The following is a 23,516-nucleotide window of genomic DNA, read 5'->3' on the forward strand; positions in this document are numbered from 1 at the left end:
TCTACAATCCGCTTTGAATTATTAGCTTGCACTTGTACATGTGTGGTTTCGATCAACTGCAAAAGCACATGTGCATCGCCATCACTGCGGAAGAGTAGACGTGAAGAATATTATACAGCTCTGTTTCCCTTTGAAAAAAAAATGTGGTTCTTGCCATTATATTATTATATTAGAGTCAGTATCTTATAATTTGCCTCTGTTCCAATGGTTTCACTAACAGTCCACATATACATTCATCAGCCACATTATTATGTACACTTTGTGAGTACCCTGCTTGGACCCCCTTTTGCCTTCAGAAGCACGTTAAATCTTCATGGCATAGGTTCAACAAGGTGCTGGAAACATTCCTGGATCATGCTGACATGATTGCATCAGGCAGTTGCTGCAGATTTGTCGCCTACACATGCGAATCTCCTGTTCCACCACATCCCAAAGGTGCTATATTGTGTCTGGAGGCTGTTTGAGTACAGCGGACTTGCTGTGATGATCAAGAAACCGTTTTGAGCTTTGTGACATGGCACATTATCCTCCTGGAAGTAAGTATCAGAAGATGGGTATACTGTAGTCATAAAGGGTGATGATCAGCAAGAGTACTCAGGTAGGTTTACACCAATTTCTGAGCCAACCATCCAAATTATGCAGCAGAAATTGGGACCCACTAGATTTACCTGACACTTTTATCCAAAGCAATTTACAATTATGACTGAGTACAATTGAGGGTTAAGGGTCTTGGTCAGGGGCCCAACAGTGACATTTCAGCAGTGATGGGGCTTGAACCATCCACCTTTCATTTACAAGTCAAGTACCTTAACCACTGAGCTACCACTGCAGTCTGGTGTTATAGTAGTTGTTGACCAGCCTGTATAGCACCAACAACCGTGCAACTTTCAAAGTCACTTAAATTACCTTTCTTCTTCATTCTGATGCTTGATTTGAATTTCAGCAGGTTGTCTTGACCATGTCTACATGTCTGAAATCATTGAGTTGCTGTTTTGTGATTGACCATGTGACTGGAGGACTTGGGCATTGTCATCCACGCAGAATGGCAAACAGGTGACATCACATTCAGTTTCTTAAACCTGTGAAGGGCTGATGGAAGATGGTTGCTCTCTGAAGCTTCATATTAAGTTTGTAAATCACACTAGTGTACACCAACAAACAAACCAAAATCTCTGCCAGTGATTTATTTATTTATACTCTGAAGCATGTGAAGATTGATGAGTGCTGTGTCCCCTAATCGAAGGAAATTAATAGCAGAATAAAAAGGTGGCTGGGGGGCATGTAGTTTTAGAAGATACTCTGACCCCTGACTCTGCACATTGCATTCAGTTCATTGAGAAGGTGGAGGGACAGAGCCCTGAGCATTGTGAGAGATTTAGGTGCAGCTGCTGATACACTGACAGGATAACCAACACTAACCCAGATATCCACTGACATGAGTTAGCGAGCACATTAGCTCCAGTGTGCTTCCGTCAGACCACACACACTAGACTAGATAGCACTGTCTGTGCTCCCAGGGTGAAGGTTAGGCAAAAGTAGGGCATATCTGTATTTGCAGGCCACTGTACACTCACGACACCCTCTTTCTCTGTCAAATACCCACATGCCAGAAAATTTGAGCAAATACAAACAATTACTGCTACAATACCTCAGTGTTTCAGACACGCTGTAAATCAAGAGCAGTTACACTTGTGTTTTATGTGTTCACCTGACACCTTCTCCTGGCATATGGTCTAATTAATCATGGATCTTTTGGGTGTGAGGAATGTTCCAATTCTTTCTTGTCTACATTCAAGTTATTGTGTCTCAGTTCTTTGAACTAAAATTAAAAGAAATACATTTTCACATTATAATGTAGTTTGTCTGTGTCCGTTGATGAATGGCATATATTTGCTGCAGGGACTATGTATGCCATAGATCTGGCTTTGATGAATGCGCATGTGTTTGTGTGTCAAGCAGGCTGAAGCTGATGGATGTGTTGTCCTTGGCTTTGTGGTTTTGATATGGTTTGACACTATGCTCTCAGGTGTCATTACAATGTTTGGAGTCCTGGAGAGAGTGAGAAAGGGGAAAAGAATTAGTAAAGGAGGGAGAGAATAAGGGAGAGAGAATGGGAGGAGTGAGGGGTGAGAGTAAGGGGTAGGGAGTGAGAGTAAGGAGTAGGGAGTGAGAGAGTATGAAGGAGGGAGTGAGAAGAAAACTGAAATGCAGAAATAGACTGAGGAAAAAGTTCCAAAATTGGTTTTACTCAGTGATACCATTTTAGTATCATGGAAACTCTTATTGAAGTCCTGTAAAGTACTGTCAAAAATTGGTTTCTTCTAGTGTTAGAGTTCTCTGTACTCTGAAAAGCAGGATTACATCATTGTGTCAAATGATTGTGTAAACCAAAGAAGAACAGAAATTTTGAAGCAGCAGGTCTTCATCACTCATCGTATTTCTTGTCATTTAATTGATCCTTAAAAGGGTTGAATTCAATACCCTCCAAAAGCCAGTTCTAATATGATTTTTTAAAAATAACTTTGCTTTAGGCATGAGAGTTTAGGCTGGCAACTCCAGTTTCTCTGATCTGTTCACAGATGGGCAAATGGGAGAACCGCAGCCTGACCCTGAAATACCCAGTGTGGCCCCGATTCAATTCCTTCGGCGATGCCGAGACGGATGACAACCACCTGAGCATCGTGACGCTGGAGGAGAAGCCCTTTGTCATCGTGGAGAATGTGGAGCGCCTCACTGGCACCTGCATGCGGAACTCCGTCCCCTGCCGCAAGCACATCAAAGAGTGAGCACCACCCACTTCCACCTCCCCCTTCTCTAGGTGTCTGTGCATTTCTGTTTGTTTGTTTGTTTGTTTACTTCCCTCCTCGGAAGTGAATCTGGGGCAGGTGTGGCCTTTGGGATGGGAGCCCTCATTACTAGGTATTAGATGTAGGTTGCGCATCTGCTACTTCGGTGCTGAACACTTACGTTTTTGCTGTGATCAGCAGCTTTCATCTGGTCCCAGGTCTGCTCACTGGCTCTTTTGGCTGTTGAGAGACTTTTTTTAAACTACACGTTTTTTCTCAGATTTGTCATTTGTTGAACGGAAGTTCTTGGTACCCAAAACCAACTGCCATTTTTTTTTTGTTTCCAAAACCTATAATAGCTGATTTTAGGAAGTCCATCTCCCACTTATGGAACTTTATGATTTTGTCAGATGTACTTGAGAGAAATCTTCACATACTGTGTGATATGGAGTATTTCTACCTTTTGTCAAGTAGTGAAAGGGCTGTAGTGGGCACTGACCTTGGCTTGGGCAGGGGCATGTTAGAAGGGTATATGTAGGCACTCAATCACCAAACCATACACAATTGGGGCACAACTAACTTAAAATGCAGCAAATGTTATGTTTATGGTAAACATATTCTCTTAAACAGTATGGGCTCGATATAGATATCAAACTGTGTTGCTATTATAACAAATGTTTTATGACCTTGTCACATACAGTCGTGGCCAAAAGTTGAGACCGACACAAATTTGAGTTTTCCCAAATTTTACTGCCACGGTTTTAGATCCTTTTGTCAGATGTTTATGGTATAGTGATGTACAATTATAAGCATTTCACAAGTTTAACTTTTTATTGACAAATACATCCAGTTTATGCAAAGACTTAATATTTATTGTTGACCCTTCTTTAAGACTTCTGCAATTCACATCGTCATGCTAGATATCAGCTTCTGGGAAAAATCTTGACTGATGGTAACCTATTCTTGCCTAATCAGTACTTGGTAACCTAATCAGTACACAGTTTCTGTGTTTGTTTGTCCAACCTCTTTTTGAGGATTGACCACAGGTTCTCAATGGGATTGAGATCTGGGAAGTTTCCTGGCCATGGACCCAAAATTTCAATGTTTTGTTCACCGAGCCACTTGGTGATCACGTTAGCCTTGTGACATGGTGCTCCTCATGCTGGAAAAAAAAACATTGTTCATCACCAAATTGCTCCTGGATCATTGGGAGAAGTTGCTCTTGTAGGATGCTTTGATACCATTCCTTATTCATGGCAGTGTTCTTGGGTAAAATTTTGCGCAAACTCACTCCCTTGGATGAGAAGCAACCCCACACATGAATGGCCTCAGGATGTCTCACTGTTGGCATGGCACAGGACTCATGGTAGTGCTCACATTTTCTTCTCTGGACAATCATTTGTCCACATGTCCCAAACAGTCTGATGGGGGCTTCATCAGAGAAAATAACTTTACCCCAGTCCTCTGCAGTCCAATCCCTATACTTCCTGTCCTTTTCTTGGAGAAAAGTGGTTTCTTTGCTGACCTTCTTGAAACCAAGCCATCCTCCAAAGGTCTCTGCCTCACTCACACCTGCCTTCTGCCATTCCTGAGCAAACTTTGCACTGGTTGTGACCTGATCTCGTAGCTGCATCCTCTTTAGGAGACAGTCCTGGTGATTGCTTGACTTTCTTGGGCACCCTGAAAGCTTCTTCACTGCAATTGAACCTCTCTCCATGAAGCTCTTGATGATTTGATAAATGGTTGATTTAGGTGCTATCTTACAAGCAGCAATGTCCTTGCCTGTAAAAGCCCTATTGATGTAATGCAATGATGACTGCACGTGTTTCCTTGTAGGTAACCATGGTTAACAGGAGAAAAGTGCAAGCAGCACCACCACCTTTTTAAAGCAAATCAGTCTGCTGTTCTAATCAGCATGACAGAGTGATATAAGCTGCCTTGTCCTCATTAACAGTTTCTCCTGAGCTAACAAGACCACTGAAATGATGTTAGCTGGCCATTTTGTGGCAGGGCTGAAATTCAGTGGCTGGAATGCAGTAATTTTTGTGATTAAGTTAATTTTCATGGCAAGGAATGACTTTGCAATTAATTGCAATTCATAAAATTACTCTTCACAATCTAGAGTTAATGTAAATTGCCATCTTAAAAACTGAAGCAGCAAACTTTGTGAAAACCAACATTTGTGCTAGTCTCAAAACCTTTGGCCATGACTGTACATAATGAATAAAAGTGCTGTTACCTCAGTCTCAGTCAGTTGAAAAAAGTTTTGGAACAAGAACTAGCAGCATGGTGTGTAAATGTTCAGACACAAAACCAAACTATCGGCCCTCTCGAGTAATTTGACATTTTGTGCAGCATGCCATTCTAGAGCCCATTTAAGGGCACTATTCATTTTGAGATAAAAGGGGCAGAGGCTCAGGGGTATGACCCCCTGTAAGTGACTGAAACTGGGGATCTGCCATCAGTGGGGACCCTGAACAATAGCTGAAGACTCTAAAGATAATGCTCAAGGCGAACGGATGGGATGTTATACACTGCTAAATAGAGCAAGAAAAGATACGATCTCATAGGATCACTGTGGCAAACTCTACATGACTCTAGCCAGCGAGCACTCACACACATATACACTTGCGTGCACACACACACACACACACACACACACACACACACACACACACACACACACACACATATGTGCTGCTCTTCCTACATTGCTTTCCTCAAATGACAGAATTCCCACTCAAGCACACACTGTCCTCATTTGGAGGAGGGAAGAGGAGAAAAGGGAGGAGGAAGACTACATTGATGCATGCAGGGAGAACAAACGAGCCACAGAGCCGGGAGCAACCTGCCTCTCGGCTTCTTTCCTGTGCTCTCCGTTCATCGTCTGTCTGTTGTCTGTCTCCTTTAATGGCTCCTCTCTTGCTCCTTTATCAGAGAAATTGCTTAGTTAACTTTACTGCTACGCTACAGTCCCTGCAGGGGAAAGCCGGTGCACTCTTGAGACTAGCAGCAACTCCTGCACCGAGCCATCCCATGCAGCCTTGCCTGGGCTATATGAAGGCTCTTACACCTTCATCCTGTTGCTAATAAATTACCTAAAGTGAGACGAAGCATAACGAGCAGATTTTGGGGAAACGAAGGCAGTCCAGATGGAGAAGGTGTGTATTGCCATAGATGGACTGCCTTCTGGCCCGTCTTAGCTGAGGTTTGTGTTCTCAGGAACAGAAGCCAGCTGGGCAGGCCACCACAACAGTAGAGCCATGCGTCAGTGGCCAGGACACACACACACACACACACACACAGAGTCCACAGAGGCTCCTGAGTTATTTGTGCTTTTCAAGCAGCTGACCAAATTGGCTTCTGAGGGTGCAAAAAAAGCAGGAGCGCTACTCACTGTCTCTTATATTAGTTTATTTGCGCATTGACCGTATATCTGGATCTTTCTGTAATTCTCCCGCACAATACTGTATCTAATATCTGAGGTCAGACGCACTCTGCCTCCAGCTAGGCAACTATCCAGTAACTCACTCATGAAAAAGTGAATCGGGTCTGGAAGAGTAATGTAGCAGTGTGTCTTCATAAGTTTTAATTGGTCTGTTACTTGGGGGCGGAGTTGTGTGGGGGGGTGACCCCTTATTGCCTCTCTCTCTCTGTCCCCTCCATCACAGACCTTCTCCGAGCCACACTCCGTAATATAGATCCTGCCATAAAAGAGTTTGGATAAAGTGCTTGAGAGAGAGTTTGGTGGGTGGGGGGTGGGGGGAGCTCAGTGCGTCATAGCCACTGCAGGAGGAGTGGAAGAGATTGATCTTAAACTGGATTTCGCTGATCTGCTTGATCGTGTGTGAGTGTGTCACTCTCATTGAGGAGACGGGAAGGTTCATCATGTACGGTCTGAAGGTATGCAGATGCAAAAAAAACCAATGACAACAATGACAACATAAACCAACCCATAGTGTCATTCTCAACACACTAGCTGCCCATGCAGAACTAAACAGATGCCTTTTCCACCAATGGGATAATGGGTACCTGTGAGTCATCATTCTTAAAAAGTCTTTTTTTTTTTTTTTTTTTTTTTTTTTTTTAACACTTTGAGTTGGTATAAAATACATAAATAGAGTTGAAGCAGAGACCAGAAAACAATTGAACACCTGAACAATCGCACCCCCTACCCATGCCCAAGCTGATACACACACACACACACACACACACACACACACACACACACACACACACACACACACACACACACACACACACACACAAAAAAAGGAAATGCAAAAGAGACAATGTAAACTGTCTGTCTTTGAGTTACAGAAACTAAGACAATTGTACATCTCTGTTTTCAGCCAGCCTTAGCGCACTTCTAATTATTTTAGAGAAACTTGGTCCACAAAATTAAAACCTTATTTTTAAATAATGGATAAGATCTTTAAACACCTAATGAAAGGAGTCCAAGTTGCAGCAAAACCTTTGTCGAGACCCTCCTCCACTATACCTTAACTTTTCAAGAACACCAAATATACCACAGTGGGGTCTGGCTCCATCTCAACTCCACACGCATGACCACATCATATGTCCTGTTGAGGCTGGACTGTAGAGATATCTTGGACACTCAGTGCAGACATCATGATATATTCTAGCTCATTTCTCATTAGAGTAGTACAAGCAGTGTATTACATTAAACTGAGTGACATAATGTCTTATGAAGAAGGATGTATGTGTATATTCTATGATGTGTTGCAGGGAATACAATATCTACAGGGAATTCAATCTCTAAATCTTTCTCCTATGCTAACTTGATATGGTCAAATGGCACTGGAGTAATGTTTTGTATCATACAGTAAGGCTGTTCAATCTTTTAAGATGAATTGCAGTGCTCTTTCACTGCTGGAAAGGGCCTTTTATTTGCTGCTGAAAGCAGAAGCAGAGCCACACTGCCAGAGAGTGTCACACTTCTAACGATGTGGCCACTGTCTCCACATATGGCCAGTGTAATTAAATCGGATGTAAGACTCTCCAAGTTCACTCCAAAAAGTTTGGTAACAACAAGGCCAAAATAAAGAATGAAATGGCCTCAGTGTTTATTTGCGTCAGTGCTGTGCACAGACACGCCCGCATCTTCGCTGAGTTTTGATGCATAAAGGATGCAAAGAGCCCAGTCTTAATTAGCTTCAATCTAAAAGTTAAATGAGGCTCCCAGGTGGCGCTAGCTGAAGTCCGCGGCGTGTGAACTCCGCAGCACACGCCGCTCTCGCAGATGGCAGGCTGATTAGCCATGCAGCCACGTCCTGTTTTCATGCCCGTCAGCTTACACCAAAGCGGGCTTTTGTCAACATGCTCGGCTACGTCGCCATAGCCAACTGGTAATTGGAAGGTGTGCCACAGTGAGTCAACCTAGACTTGCAAAACTCTCTGTAACATCAGACAGCATGGGACATTGGAGGGTTTCGTGACATTCAAACAAAATAGGCAATGAATGTGAGTCCGTACTTAGAACTGAAGAAATACACAAAAGTGTATAATAACTCGGAAAATAACTTATACGCTCTCTCTGGCCCCATTAAGACCCTGAATTAACATCCTATCTGGCTGTGTACAGCTTCTCTGGGAAACTGATGTTCTGATATTGTCCTTGGTTTTACACTAACTGGATTGGATCTCACTTATCACACCCAATACGCAAACCCCCAAGCAGGGAGGGCCGGGACATCAGCCAGCTGTCCCTGAATAGACTCAAGTGACCCAAACTACTTGCCCAGTCTGTACTGTTCCTCTGCTGAGGAAGGGGTCATCAAACTTTCTTTCTTTCACTTTTATTCTGCTTGTTTCTTTCTGTTTGTCTTTTTTTTTTTCAACCCCCTGTCTCTGCCTCCTCTTCCTCTGTCTCATCCTCTTAACTCCTTCACTCTTAATGAAATAAAGATCTTGATTACTGGGTAAACAGAACTGTTTTCTCCCACACTCAGGAGAGGCTCTCTGCAATTAAAGCCTCACAGATTGGCCGTGGCCTTAACGAGGCACTAGAACTCTCTAGGTGCATTTTCTGCTCTCTCCTTTTGGCCCTTTTAAGAGTGTCTCAAGGGAAAAGCCCCTTGATTCATCATAATTAAGAGATTTTTCCAGTACCAGTAGTAGAACGTGCTGTCTGAGTCAGACTGTGTGCACTGTACCTACTGTAAAATAATTCCAGTACTATGCTGTAGTCATAGTGCTTCTGTTGCTATTGGGTATGTTTCATTGAGAGCCCTGTAATCCATATCACTCTTGACTCATCATGGTACTAACAAAATGCATTGGAGGTCTTTGTGCAACAAGCCATATGCATCTATCTGTGTGTCATGCTTTTAAAATTAGTAACAGGAAACATATCTAATACGAATGGTGAGTGCTGCATTATAAGATGAAAACGTTTATTGTAGCACATAAATCAAGCTGCTTAGTGCCAATGTCTCCAAATGCACCACATTCTGCTCATGGGGTGTGCAAGGCAAAGCTAGGAGGGTCTGCTTACCTGCTGCCTTTCTGCTCCACTGGCCCAGTCTGTACTGTAGGAAAGGCTTAGAAGATTCATACTGGTCTGCAATGGCCTGTTGAGTCCAGGCATCACTGGGAGGGGCTTTAATTAACTGGCTATTGCAGGAAAGGGCTTCAGTTTGCTTGATATTGTTGAGCAGAGCTTAAATTTATCTCTCCTCTCCACCAGCAATTCCACAGAGGGGGGAGGAACGTACATTAAAAAGTGCTGCAAGGGTTTCTGCATTGACATCCTGAAGAAGATTGCCAGGAATGTGAAGTTCACCTATGACCTTTACCTGGTGACCAATGGGAAGCACGGAAAAAAGATCAACAATGTCTGGAATGGCATGGTGGGGGAGGTGAGGATGACTAAGTTGATTTTTCTTTTTAAATGTATACTTTGCCCACACTAATACTAATAATGGTAACAACAAGGGACACATAATTATGGCTTGTTAGCAGTATACAAATGCATACCTCTCAAGATCAGAAATTTGAAGAGTGTGGGGTGGGGAAGGTGGGGCCATTAGCATGTCTCATTGTAGTGCAGTGGGAAGGCTCAGCAGTTTAGATATCACCTCTTATTTGTTATTGTCAGAGCAACAAATAAAATGAAGTTTTTCTATATTAAAGGCTAAATGAATATTTGACTCACTCATGTATTAAAAATGGTAAGCATCTCCAGATGCTTTGGAATGGGAGTCCATAAATCTCTGTCTGCTGGAATTAATTCTGTCACAGATGATGCCTGATACAAGACACCTGTGGAAGCAGAAAAAAGATTCACCATGAACTCAGTTTGTAGCAGCAGAAAATAAAGTGGTTGGACCTGGTCTCCAGGTCGGGCCGAGAGATGAGATGAATTGAGCTTTTAGAGTGTCGCGGTGTGTGAAAGTTAGAAGCCTTTGCCTGGACGTCTTTGTCTACCATGGCAGGTGGTGTACAAGAAAGCCATCATGGCCGTAGGCTCGCTGACGATCAATGAGGAACGCTCGGAGGTCATCGATTTCTCCGTTCCCTTCGTGGAGACTGGGATTAGTGTGATGGTGTCGCGCAGCAATGGAACCGTGTCTCCCTCTGCATTTCTGGGTAACTGTTAACACATCTCCATCTCCAGGAGGCCTGCATCCAACTTGCTTGGACTGACCACCACCCCCACCCTGCACCCCCTCGAGGCTCGTTTGTCAAAAAATTGAATACCGTTTTACTTAACACTGAATGTGGCCATCGAACGCATGTCAGATGTAGCTCATTAAGAGACAGGAAGCACTATCACTGCCGTGTGGTAAACTTTGGCAGGATGCTTTAGATTCATGGCAGCCTGCATCCTGAATGCACTCCATCAGCAAGCCATTCCTTAATTAACATATTGTAAGTAATTACAGGGGCTTAGTGGACGACTCCTGGGATGGATATCTACCAGTTTCCTATTTGTTTGGCCAAAGTAAAAAGCCGTTTAATCTCCCTCGCTTGACCATAAGCATATAATGCTGCGGCAAGCACACTGTGTAGATGGAGGTCTTCCTTTTGTCTTCATCTCTCTCCCTCACTTTCTCTTTTTCTATCTCTTTTTCTCTGTCTCTCACTCTATTTTCTATTTACTTCTTTCTCTCTCTCTCTCTCTCTCTCTCTCTCTCTCTCTCTGTGATTGTAGAGCCATTCAGCGCATCCGTGTGGGTGATGATGTTTGTGATGTTGTTGCTGGTGACTGCCATGGCAGTGTTCATGTTTGAATACATCAGCCCCCTGGGCTTCAACAGGAACCTGGCGCAGGGCAAAGGTACAGGATGCCACCACCATATCCTCAGGCTGCTCCACGAAACCTGCCCAGTTACAAAGCAGAGTCCAAGAATTATACAGAAAAAAACACTACCACTAAATTATACAGAAAAAAAACACATACTGCTAAACTCCAGGTATCACTTCTTACCCCTGGGACACAGACTGTTATCCCCAGAAAGGTATGGTGGTGGGGGGGGGAATATATATATTTATGTTTATGTTTATGTTTATATAAATATAAATAATTTCAATTAAAAGAAAACATATCTAATTGACATCACTGCACTGCAGTGCTATGGTTATACTGTGTTGGTCTACCTCTTTGTAGAAAGTAAAAGCTACATCTCATGGGCTGTCTGTTCTGATGAGTGTTTTGCCAAGGCTAGCCATTGATTAAATAAATTCCCTCACATAAATTGGAAATGAATTTTTCATGGCCTCTTCATGCTCTGACAGTGTGGCCCGTGGGCCAAAGGCCCCCTGCCCTAATTTATACATGCCCAGCTCTGAAACAGTCACCCACAACACAGGCAAGAATCAAGTCCCACCCCCCTCCAAAAAAAAAAAAAGATTAATCTTGAACCTAATCCCAGTGTATTTACTGCAAAATGGTATAGTGCAGAAAGTATTTTTCAGCATAGCTCAATAAAACCAAATCCATATTCATTTTGCTGAACGGAATATAAATTCTGATTTATATAGTACCATTCATGAGTGGTTTTGTACCACAACATTCAGCATCAGATCTGAGGAGTCCTATGAGTCAATTAAAAACTCTATTCTGAGTTTAAGTAGTGCCCATGTCTAAGCAGCAATTATCCCCAAGGACAGATTTTATTGATGGCATGTCTGCCTCACCACCCACTCAGAATGTGGTTCTATAGCAATGCTCAGTAGTTACCTAGCCTTTTCAATTCAGATTCACCACTGCTGGTTGCTAAGCATTTTACTGGATCAACATGCTCATATTGCAGTGCAACTCCGTTTGACACACCAGTTATGTTAAAAAACACCCATACCATGTCGAAAGGTGGTGATTGTAGCTATTATGCCTCGAATGTTTTCTAATTGCAAAAAGAAGGCAGAAAAAGTGTTACTTTAGACAGTGACCCTTTTGTAGTGTTTGGAACTTGGTGAGCCCTCTGTACCCATCTCCTTGAGGGCCTGTATGTGAGAGGTTATGGGTGGCACTGACGCCCGGCGTGTCCCCTGCAGAGCCCCACGGGCCATCATTCACCATGGGCAAGGCTGTGTGGCTGCTCTGGGGCCTTGTGTTCAACAACTCTGTGCCCGTGCAGAACCCCAGGGGCACCACCAGCAAGTTCATCGTGTCCGTCTGGGCCTTCTTCGCTGTCATCTTCCTGGCCAGCTACACAGCCAACCTGGCAGCCTTCATGATCCAGGAGGAGTTCGTGGACCAGGTGACGGGACTGAGCGACAACAAGGTAAAGTTTATGTTTCAGAATTATCCAGTATCAGAGCCCGGCTGAACCTAAAATACACAACCCTGCTTAATGGTAGCATTTGACCAATGATCTTAATGTGGCTAATATCGTTAGCATCACGCTCTGGCTTCACAGATTAAGTAAATGTCACCATTTTATGTGTCTACACTAAAAATAGCTTTCAGGCTTAGAATAGGGTTGATCAAGGCTTCACACCAGAGAATGGTTTTCTAGGAAGATGTTAAACCTAGTAAATAAAGATTTTCTATTTAGAGGCCTTTTTAATCTAGTACTATATTTAATTTGGCTCTGGAAAATCAGCCCTTTCTGTTTAATTATATGTATTTTCTTAGCTATTTGTGCTAAAATATACGTATCATTTACAGGAAATATGGGGTATAGCTTAATGTGATTTTCTAAGATGGTTTACAAATAGCATATTGATCCTTGTAAGAACAAAATAACCCAGGATTGGGATTGATCCTTTGGTATGTCTGCACGGTCTTCTTGGTGTTTTGTAATCTGTTGCAGAGTAGTCTGTTAAATGTATATGGAATCCATAGATCATATTATTTCAAAGGTGTGCAGTTGTGGGTTGGAGACTTATATTTGCATTCAGTTTAGTTAGCCCTGTCAGTGGTCCTTTACCCAGAAACGAAGATTTTACGCATGGTTAGAATTTGGTACAGGGCGGAAGGTGCATCCAACTGCTAGCTTCCTCCTGCGACTCCTCCTGTCTCCACCTTCCTGTGACTCCTGTCTCCACCCTCCTTGGCTGCTCAGGGTGGAGTTTGGGACTGTTTATGAGACCAGGGTGGCTGGAAGATAATTACAATGCTTAGAAATTTGAAACTGTGGTGGATCGTTCTATTTAGCAGTGTGCCGCACGCCCACCTGGAGGCAATTGTGCAAGGAGGAATTTTTTTTCTAAATGTGCGCACCATATTATTCCACCACTAATGAACTTTAAGGTAATGGAGTGTGGCCCAGTTCTTACCTGAGTTAGGCATCACAGATGACTGTGGATTTTCATACTTCAGTTTGCTGCCCATGGTGTCTTAGCTGAGAAAACGGGTCATGAAGATTGTGGCCTACCTAAATTACAGGAGTTACACATGGAATCCAACCCCTCCAAAATGCACAATTAACTACTACACATGTTGGTTTGCTATAATGGGCTAAAACACTTGTAGTGGGTAGCTGCAGGGTGTGTAGTGATGCAGATATAGCAAAGAGATATAGCTGCAGTTTAATGTAGCTCACATGATGATGATGATGATGATGATGATGATGTGTGTGTGTGTGTCCATCCTATGGGATCTTGGCAGATGAGGGTGTGTCTGTTTGGTGGCTGTGTAAGATGATCACATGGAATTCAACTGGGTGAAACCCAGGTGGTCTGTGTGACCTCAGCCACTGAGCAAGTCTCAAATAGAGAGAGCTGGATAGCAGAGAGGAGGTGAGAGAGTAGGACAGACAGGAGGACAGACAGGAGGAGAGAGGAAGAGAGACAGGAGGAGAGGGAGGGTGGAGAGAGAGGGAGAAGAGAGAGGCCAAAAGCAGAGTGCAGCTTGGCACGTGTGTAACACTCGATATGTAGCCTAACGGGCAGGTTTATGCCAGTGTTGTTAAGCAAGGCAGAACTTACGGCAAGACTGTGGGCAGGAGGACAGAGAGAATAGAGGGAAAATAACAGATTTTAGTGGGGGGTGGGGGGGGGGGGTAAGTCTCGGATCTCCACTGCTGATTCACTCTGTCATCATTACAAGATGCACTCCCAGTGGAGGGGCTGGACCTCTGGTGAAATTGCATCAACAAACAAACAATTAAACAAACAAAAGAAAGCAGACAAGCAAAAGCCGTCACTCTATTTCGCAGTAGCACTTCCTAAATTAAGCACATGAAAACAGCTTGCTGCTGTGTGGAATGTCATATCTGCCCATGTGCCCATCTGACTGAACCACCACCCTACTGAATCAGCAAGACAGTGGAGTAGTAGACAGCCAGGCTGCAGACTGAGAGTTACAGGCCTCCTGTTTAGCCTGGGATAGTGCTGCATTGCTGGCTGCAGACCATGTTCATGGGAGTCAGCGTAGCAGCACATGCATGGAGACCATAGAGTCTAGGCTTTATTTAGAGCTGTACCCTGAAATGATATGGGGTATTTACCCGAGAGGTCCAGTGCACTGCTGCTGAATAGCATTCTTATTCCAGTTGCTCTGTGTTTAATTTTAACTCCATTATGCCAGTTTTATTTTGTTCTTGTGTACTTTACAGGGTGTTATGCAACATGACTGTGGTCTTGGTGGTCTTCCTAAATATTTAAAACATTTGAGTTAGTGAATGTTAAACTATATAGAAAATGACAGGATCCCTGAACGATCCCTGAAGAAAGGTCTTTCATTTCAAGAAGTTTATTGTCTTGTGTCTCCCCCCCCCCCCCCCGGATCTCAGTTCCAAAGCCCATACTCCTACTCTCCCCCATTCCGTTTCGGAACGGTCCCTAACGGCAGCACGGAGAGGAACATCCGGAAGAATTACCCGGATATGCACCAGTACATGGTGAAGTACCACCAAACCGGGGTGACCGACGCTCTGGTCAGCCTGAAGACAGGGTGAGCTGACCATTCCTCTATGCATACACCCATCTGCATAAGCTTAGTTGTCGCTCCAAAAAGACAGAGACTACCGGACGATGAGTCATCGTCTCGGCTGACTCGTTAGGGAACCATTGCCAAGAAAATTCATGGGATGAATAGCCAAGTCAACTTTGAATTTTTATCATAGTGGGATTTACATAATGAGAGTGGAAATGGGCAGGTAGAGATGTGTGGAGGGCATTTTTCATCAGCATCACGGTGGGAGGCCGGAGGCACCAGGGCAGCCTGAACCGGGAGAGGAAGGAAGAAGTGCATCACGTGATAAAGCTTAAGAGAGGGGTCTGTTACCACCGAACAGCTCGAAAACTGAAACAGACCAGGCCTCTAGGTTTTAAAGTGTATACGCACAGAGACAGATGGTGAAGCTTGCACATTCAAACACACACACAATCACATACACACACACACGCACGCATGCATGCACCTCAGACTGATCACCTCTGCGTCAGCTAGCTCATGGCAGATATTGATAAGTCCCCCGCTGTGTGTGCTAGAGCATTTCTTCCAGACCCTGTAATGGGTTTTTGTTATGGACTCGAGACTTGAAACCCTGTCAGCTGTGGATGGCAGTGAGGTTCAGCCTCTGACTACAGTGCTGTTATAGAACATGTTCTCATTTGCACATTCTGAGAGTGTCTTTCTGCACCAGGTAAAACCGTGGGCTTTACACTGCCTGATAGGTGGGGGCAGGCTAACTTTGGGCCTGACTTAAAATACCACAAGTTGAGTTGAAGAAAGTTACTCAGAGTTCAGCTGAAGGTCACCATAGATTGAATGAATAATTTGCTGCACAGCTTTGAGACCTTTGAAATCTGATTGAACACCTGGACTTGTGTTTTATGGTTTTCAGCAAATGAAGCAGGTACATTTTAAAATGCTGTATCTTTGAACACTAAAATATGTTAGCAAACTGAAACTTGGGTGTCTATATCACACCTATAATTGATAACATCATATGATATTATTAACTGCACAGAATGCACAGTAACATTAGGAAAAACAAGGACCCAGGAACAACAGTTTAGCATTGTTAGTAAAAACATGTCAAGCCTGTTCACATAGTAATGACATGGATTATATATAAAAATGAATGATAGTTGAATTCTGTCAGCTAAAACACTACGATTACACTGTCACTATGTCACTATCATTTATTAATACACATGGACATGAATTGTAACACCAACAATATCATATTACAAGAGGGCCCTGTAAAGAAAAATAGAGAACAAAGGTAAACATAAACTAACTGCCGTAACATAGTTGTACGGCCAAGATGTGTGAACATGATCCTATAAATACAGCTGGCCCATATACGCTGGATATTTATACCAAGGGCTCCATTTTTGTGAAAACGGTGAAGGGCAGACATAAGGCATAAGACCTCCTCTCAGGCCCGCGTGAGTGTGGCAGAAATGTTTGCTATTATCGGCAGGGGCACCAATCCAGCGCCAAGCAGCACAGTTACAAAAAGAGGTTGAGTTAGACTGAACACATGATCAGCAGGTGTGGTTAGGTGTTTCACCACAGTATCCAATCCGATGAATCTCTCTTATTCCCTTTAATGCCACAGAAAGGAAAAACATGTACCTGGGCATTGCTGAATAAGGAGAATTCGGTACATGGGGCTGACATACCAGAAACCTCAAACTCTGTTGTTGCAATGTTGTTTTCAAATGTAAATTCCACATAAGCAAAGCAAAGTCATACATTTAAAAAAAAAAATCCTTTTCAATAACAGTCTCGACTGATTCAAATTTATGCCTTTTACAATTTGCACATGCCAACCCACATTCTAGCCAATGCACAGCTGAAACTGCATCAGTTCTGCTGGTATTGTGAAGTACAAAACCATGACAATGGACCAACAAACCATGACAACGGACCAACCGGCATGGCTGTTGTTCAGATATAACAGGATCCCAGTCAAGTTGTTAATGTGCATTGGACATTTTACTGCAGACATTTTCTCAAACCTTAGGCAATATCGAGAATACTTTGCGTAGAATTTGACACTGAAAAGACGGGCATCACAACTTCCACTCCAATTAGTAAGTACCTAGTTAGCTAGCCATACTATGTTATTTTATCCACGTCCTGTTGGTTTATGCAATATTATTTTACATTGAAATTTGTGAGCTAACAACTTTAGATAATTTACTTTGTGTGGTGGAGATTGAAATCAAGCTCCAAGTAAGAAGCCACTTAGATAGCAGTGAGGAACTGTCGTGGTCCTCTATGCCCGCTTAGATATTCTAAAAATAAAAAATGGGGAAAAAATAATTTTATCTGTTCATAATTTGGCAATCAACATCTAAACAAATACAAATATAAGCAAACAAATCCTTCAAACCGACCTATTCAGATTACAAAACCCCCCCACTATGGGGGACACGAATTACAAGCATGTGAATAAAAAACAACAGGCCAGTGATGGAAGTGAGTAATGTTAATGCAACTAAGGGCACATCATCGTGAATTTATTATCTGTTTTCTAGATAAACTTTTCATGAAAAGTTGGTAATTATGCATAATGAACATTTCCCCAAATAAACAGTAACATGTATATAGGCTGCAGTGCCAATCTAATAACAGCTTATTTATTAACAACATTGCTTGTTTGTGGTGGTAGAGTCCATTCACTGTCCATGGTTCTGTCGCTAATGAGTCTGTTCCTAATAGTGTGTGTGCTGTGATGAGGTAAAGGCTTATATGAAATTTTGTTGGGGTTTTTTTTATGTAGTAGGAGGGGGTGGCTGTCATGCGTTTTGCACCATGTCTCCATATTTTGCTGAAGTACACACACAGCTTGTGTGATAATGTGATTATTTGTAAGGAGAGATGTTGGCTGTTTTTTTGTTTGTTTTGATGATAACTCTCACACTCTACTTTCTGTTTGCTTGTTGCATTGGAAAGGTTGGACTAGCTTCTTAATTTTTGTTTCAGGGCTGGAATACTCGCTGGTAATTTTTCAATACTTTAGGAAAGGAAAGCTAGGCTAGTGGGTTTAGGATAGGACCCAGTAAGCTAGGCTAGTGGGTTTAGGATAGGACCCAGTAAGCTAGGCTAGTGGGTTTAGGATAGGACCCAGTAAGCTAGGCTAGTGGGTTTAGGATAGGACCCAGTAAGCTAGACTGCACATTTAAATTTGGGTCATGGTTTGTATTTAAATTCACAGTAGTAGTCCAAATAGAATAGTTTTTTCTTACAAAAATAAAGGTATCAAATTATTATTGGTTGTGTTTAGTTTGTAATTGGGAGTTGTATTTTTAGTGGAGTGATTTTTTTTTTTTCCATCAAAATCCCATTATTAGTCCCAGTAGGTCTTTAGTTCAAGTTCAAAGTTCAAAGAGGTTTTATTGTCATTTCAGCTATATACAAGTACACAACAAAAACGAGACAATGTTCCTCCAGGACCATGGTGCAACACAAAAACAACAACAGACAACATGCTACACAAGTACAAACAGTCCAATATAGTGCAAAAATGTCATTAAATAAACATTAAATAAACAATAATAAATACAGGACAGGACAAATACAAAATGAGTAGACAGTGCAATTATTTAGTACAGTACACAGTACTGGGCATATGTAAATGGAGTTGTGCATAGCAATCAGTGACATGCTACCCTGAACATAGCAGTCACCGGTAGCAGCCAGAACAGTTCAGAGTACAGTGCTGGTTTAGTACAGTACTCTAGCAGCAAGTAGGATAATGTGCAAGACTGCAACAGGAGTGCATAATTTTTGTGTGAGGTTTGACTTCAGCATTAGTCCAATGCAAAACAATGTGTGAGTGTGTGTATAGATATGTATGTATGTACATATGTATGTATGCGTGTGTGTGTGTGTGTGTGTGTGTGTGTGTGTGTGTGTGTGACTGTGTATAAGCATGTATAAAAGTGTCCATTTTGGAATCTGAATTGGAATTGGAGTTAGCCAGAGTTCACGAGTCTAATGGCTTCTGGGAAGAAACTGTTGCTCAGTCTGGAGGTGCGGGACTGGATGCTGTGGTACCTTCTTCCAGATGGCAAAAGGGTGAACAAACAGTTCATGTGAGGGGTGTGTGGGGTCTTTCACAATGTTGGTGGCTTTCTGGATGCAGCGTGTTATGTAGATGTTCGTGATGGAGGGAAGAGACACCAATGATCTTCTCAGCTGTTCTCACTATTCTTTGGAGGGTCTTGCGGTCAAAGGCGGTGCAGTTCCCAAACCAGGTAATGATGCAGCTGCTCAGGATGCTCTCTACAGTACCTCTGTAGAAGGTAGTGAGGATGGGTGAAGGGAGATGGGCTTCCCTCAGCTTCCGAAGGAAGTAAAGATGTTGCTGGGCTCTCTTGGTGATGGAACTGGTGTTCAAGGTCCAGGTGAGGTTCTCTGCTATGTGAACACTAAGGAACTTGATGCTCTTGACGATCTCCACTGAGGAGCCGTTGATGGAAAGCGGGGAGTGATCTCGCCTTGCTCTCCTGAAGTCAACAACCATTTCTTTTGTCTTGTCAACATTCAGATACAGGTTGTTGACCTTACACCATCTCACCAGTTCTCGCACCTCCTCTCTGTATGCTGACTCGTCTTTGTTGATGAGACCCACCACGGTCGTGTCATCAGTGAACTTGATGTGATTCGAACTGTGCATCGCTGCACAGTCATGAGTCAGCAGTGTGAACAGCAGAGGGCTGAGTATGCTGCCCTAGGGAGCACCAGTACTCAGTGTGGTGGTGTTGGAAGTGTTGCTCCCAATCCGGACTGACTGAGGTCTACCAGTCAAGAAATCCAGGATCCAGTTGCAGAGTGAGGTGTTCAAGCCCAGTAAGCTCAACTTTCCAATCAGATGCTGAGGAACAATGGTGTTGAATGCTGAACTGAAGTCTATGAACAGCATTCTTAAGTAGGTGCCCTTTTTATCCAGATGTGTGAGTGCCAGATGAAGTGTGGTAGAGATGGCATCATCTGTAGAGCGGTTGGAGCAGTACGCAAACTGCAGGGGGTCCAGAGAAGGGGGAAGCTGGGTTTTGATGTGTCTCATGACGAGTCTCTCGAAGCACTTCATGATGATGGATGTGAGTGTGATGGGACGGTAGTCGTTGAGACGCGGCACAGCTCAAAGAGATATTGAAGATGTCTGTCAGGACATCTGCAAGCTGGTCAGCACATTCTCTGAGCACACGACCCGGGATGATGTCTTGTCCAGCAGCTTTCCGTGGGTTAACTCCACATAGAGTACACCTCACATCAGCCGTGCCTGTAAGTGAGGAAAATACCTCGCTGCACCTGCATTTGTGATAAGAGCAGGCCTAAGGAGTCGGTAGCACAAGTGCAGTTTTAAGCCAAAATGTGCCCAGAACGACCATTACACTGGTGGATTTTAAATGTCACACTGTTGTGCCACTGCACCCAGCTTGTCACAGGTGCATATATTTCTGTCCTCCAAATTAACAAATGATGATAAATGCACGTGCACCCTACAAAATGACTAAAATGCTGCATTAGATGGTAGCGCAAGCACGAAATTAGAGCCCCATGTAGCTTATATGCAGTCTAATGCAGACTATTGTACATGTCATAATGCTGCAGAATAAAGCACCACCCTCACCCCTATTGTAACAGAATTATTGAGGGAAATATTGGATCTGGGACTGATCCAGGAGCTCCATTCGACATTTGAAATGTCAGTGTGTCGGGCTAATGAAGGGCCTTACACAAAGGCTGTTTTTACAGAGCAGCGGGGGAGAGTGACGCCCAGCTAACCGCAGTTCCAAATGTCAGTCATTAGGAAGACCGGGAGACATGGTGTCCTCCACTTCTGGCGTGCTGTGGGCCTGTCTGTAGTTCTGCCTCGTATGAAGGCGGGCCTTTGGATCACTGGACTGAGACAGCAGGGTTTGTTTGATTGCGGTGGACTTGTGCAGCCACTGGTGTCAGACCAGTCGGTGTGCAGCTCTCGAGGGCTCTCTTACCTTATTGAGGGGTTGGGCACTTCCTCATGGTGAGCGTTTTACTGGTGACAGAGCAGACTTGTGCTCAGTCTCAGTGTCTCTTACACACACACACACACACACATACACGTGTACACACACACATGCACCAACTGCAGACATCACTAGTCATTGACGTGAAGGCCTTGTATATTCACACTTAGTCTGGAACAGCAGGAAGATACAAACAAAAGGCTGAAAAGAGAAAGAAAGCTAGAAGTCCATAAACAATAAAGTCTGCTGCAGGGATTCCATATTTCTCCCATGGCCCCCATGCTCATACAGGCCACTTCATACCACATTAGGCCAAAAGCCAATTACATGCAGCTATTAGTGTTATTTAACAACTCCTCCACTTCCTATACGCATTACAGTGACTCGGAATCTGGTCTGTCACTGTGGGTCGTTATGTTCACTTTGTTCTCACCACTCACTTCCTGCTAAATGCCTCCCCCAGCAAACTGGATGCCTTCATCTATGACGCGGCCGTTCTGAACTACATGGCCGGTAGAGACGAGGGATGTAAGCTGGTAACCATCGGCAGCGGCTACATATTCGCCACCACGGGCTACGGCATCGCCCTGCAGAAGGGCTCCCCGTGGAAACGTCAGGTGGACCTGGCAATCTTGGCCATCATCGGTGACGGTGAGTACCCATATCCCTGTGCTACTGACAGTAAGCACTCTAGGCTCTCACGGCAAATGGAGAAACAGCATGATATGCTGTGCATCTTGATGCAAATTACAAACACATTTTCAACAAATGTATTGAAGAAAGATGGATGTACTGAAGTCAATTACCACGTGCAAATATCAAAAAAATATTTTAATTAAGATATATGCAATTTGCAGTTTGGTAACAGCAACCCACAATGAAGTGTGAAAACATTCTGTTCACACTGAACAGTCTACACTGTTTTGTTCATGGGTCCAAAGATTCAGAGGGTTCTCAGGCAATTTTGTACAAACTGGTGTCAACACTGTTAATTTAAAGGAGGATCTCTTATTTTTCAGTCGTTAGTGGGTTTGGTTCCCAGGGAGCACACGTCCTGTCATGCTCTGGATAAGAGTGTCTGCAGAATGATCAACTATGCTGATGATACAGATTTATGGGACTCTTGTGGTTTAGTCATGGGTTTGGTGCTGGGGAGAGTGGGTGGTAGTAAAAATAAAGCATTTTTTGGCTTATTGGCTATATAATAAAAATGTTAAATTATAATATTGATACAAATGTTTTCCACTCCGGTCAACACCAGATAATTTAGAGAATATTCAAATTGTAATTGCATAGTTACAATGTAATAGTAGTGGCGCAGTGTAAAGTGTTATAACTACAAATGTTTCCAATATATATAATTATAGTGTTGCCCTTTATTGGCTTCAATTACGTTACTCCATGAATAGAAGGAATCACAAGGTGTTAAACAACGTCATAAAAGCCCCAAGCTTTAGACCTGACATTTAGCCCTGAGTTTTAGACCACACAAAATGTCATTGAGCACAGAATTCCCTAGCATGTGCTCTCTGTAGTAACAACATCACCTAGATGCTACTTTTAACACAGGGAAGTAGACGCAATGTATATATGAGTAGTTAGTAATTCTAACAGATATTTTCCTCGTTTTCTGTATTAGGATCTGGCCTGAAAATAACCTTGTGTTGCATTTTTAATTTTCTTCTTTATATCTTATTTTATTTGTGACATTTCAAAACCATCTGAAAATGCATAATTAACTAGCATAAGCTTTGACACTCATTGTGAAACAACTGCAATTAGCAAAACAAAAGGAGCTTGATGATCCACCAGTCCATTGTTTCTGTAGCACTGTTCTGGCACGCTATCTGGAGTCTCAGCATATCATTACGATTTCATATCATATTTTTTTATCACATGAGATTGAGTGTGTGTGTGTGTGTGTGTGTGTGTGTGTGTATGCGCGCACGCGTGTTTGTCACCCCAGGTGAGATGGAGGAGCTCGAGGCCCAATGGCTCACCGGGATCTGCCACAACGAGAAGAACGAGGTGATGAGCAGTCAGCTGGATGTGGACAACATGGCTGGCGTCTTCTACATGCTGGCCACCGCCATGGGCCTCAGCCTCATAACATTCGTGTGGGAGCATCTGTTCTACTGGAGGCTTCGTTACTGCTTCACAGGCGTGTGCTCGGGAAAGCCCGGCCTGCTGTTCACCATCAGCAGGGTGAGTGTGTGGTGCCGCAGGCCTACTGCGGACACCCACTGCAAGGCTGCACAACAGGGGTCCAATACTACAAGTTTTGATTTTGTGATGTTAAATATTGTGCAGCCCACACAAGTAATTCAAAGTAATTGAATAGTAATA

General features: G+C 43.3%; 1 protein-coding gene across 1 annotated transcript in view; it reads left to right on the forward strand.

Moving 5' to 3' along the window:
- The window catches only part of grin2aa (glutamate receptor, ionotropic, N-methyl D-aspartate 2A, a), a 111,781-nt gene that overhangs the window by 80,070 nt on the left and 8,195 nt on the right, over positions 1 to 23,516 (forward strand). The window contains exons 5-12 of the mRNA XM_027002767.3: positions 2,580 to 2,782; positions 9,496 to 9,667; positions 10,244 to 10,397; positions 10,963 to 11,088; positions 12,306 to 12,535; positions 14,990 to 15,150; positions 21,634 to 21,821; positions 23,137 to 23,375. Coding sequence (XP_026858568.3) covers positions 2,580 to 2,782; positions 9,496 to 9,667; positions 10,244 to 10,397; positions 10,963 to 11,088; positions 12,306 to 12,535; positions 14,990 to 15,150; positions 21,634 to 21,821; positions 23,137 to 23,375 — 1,473 coding nt within the window. The remainder of the gene's footprint in view (positions 1 to 2,579; positions 2,783 to 9,495; positions 9,668 to 10,243; positions 10,398 to 10,962; positions 11,089 to 12,305; positions 12,536 to 14,989; positions 15,151 to 21,633; positions 21,822 to 23,136; positions 23,376 to 23,516) is intronic.

This window comes from Electrophorus electricus, chromosome 3 (assembly GCF_041902795.1).
Source record: "Electrophorus electricus isolate QZ-2024a chromosome 3, ASM4190279v1, whole genome shotgun sequence".
Lineage (NCBI taxonomy): Eukaryota > Metazoa > Chordata > Actinopteri > Gymnotiformes > Gymnotidae > Electrophorus > Electrophorus electricus.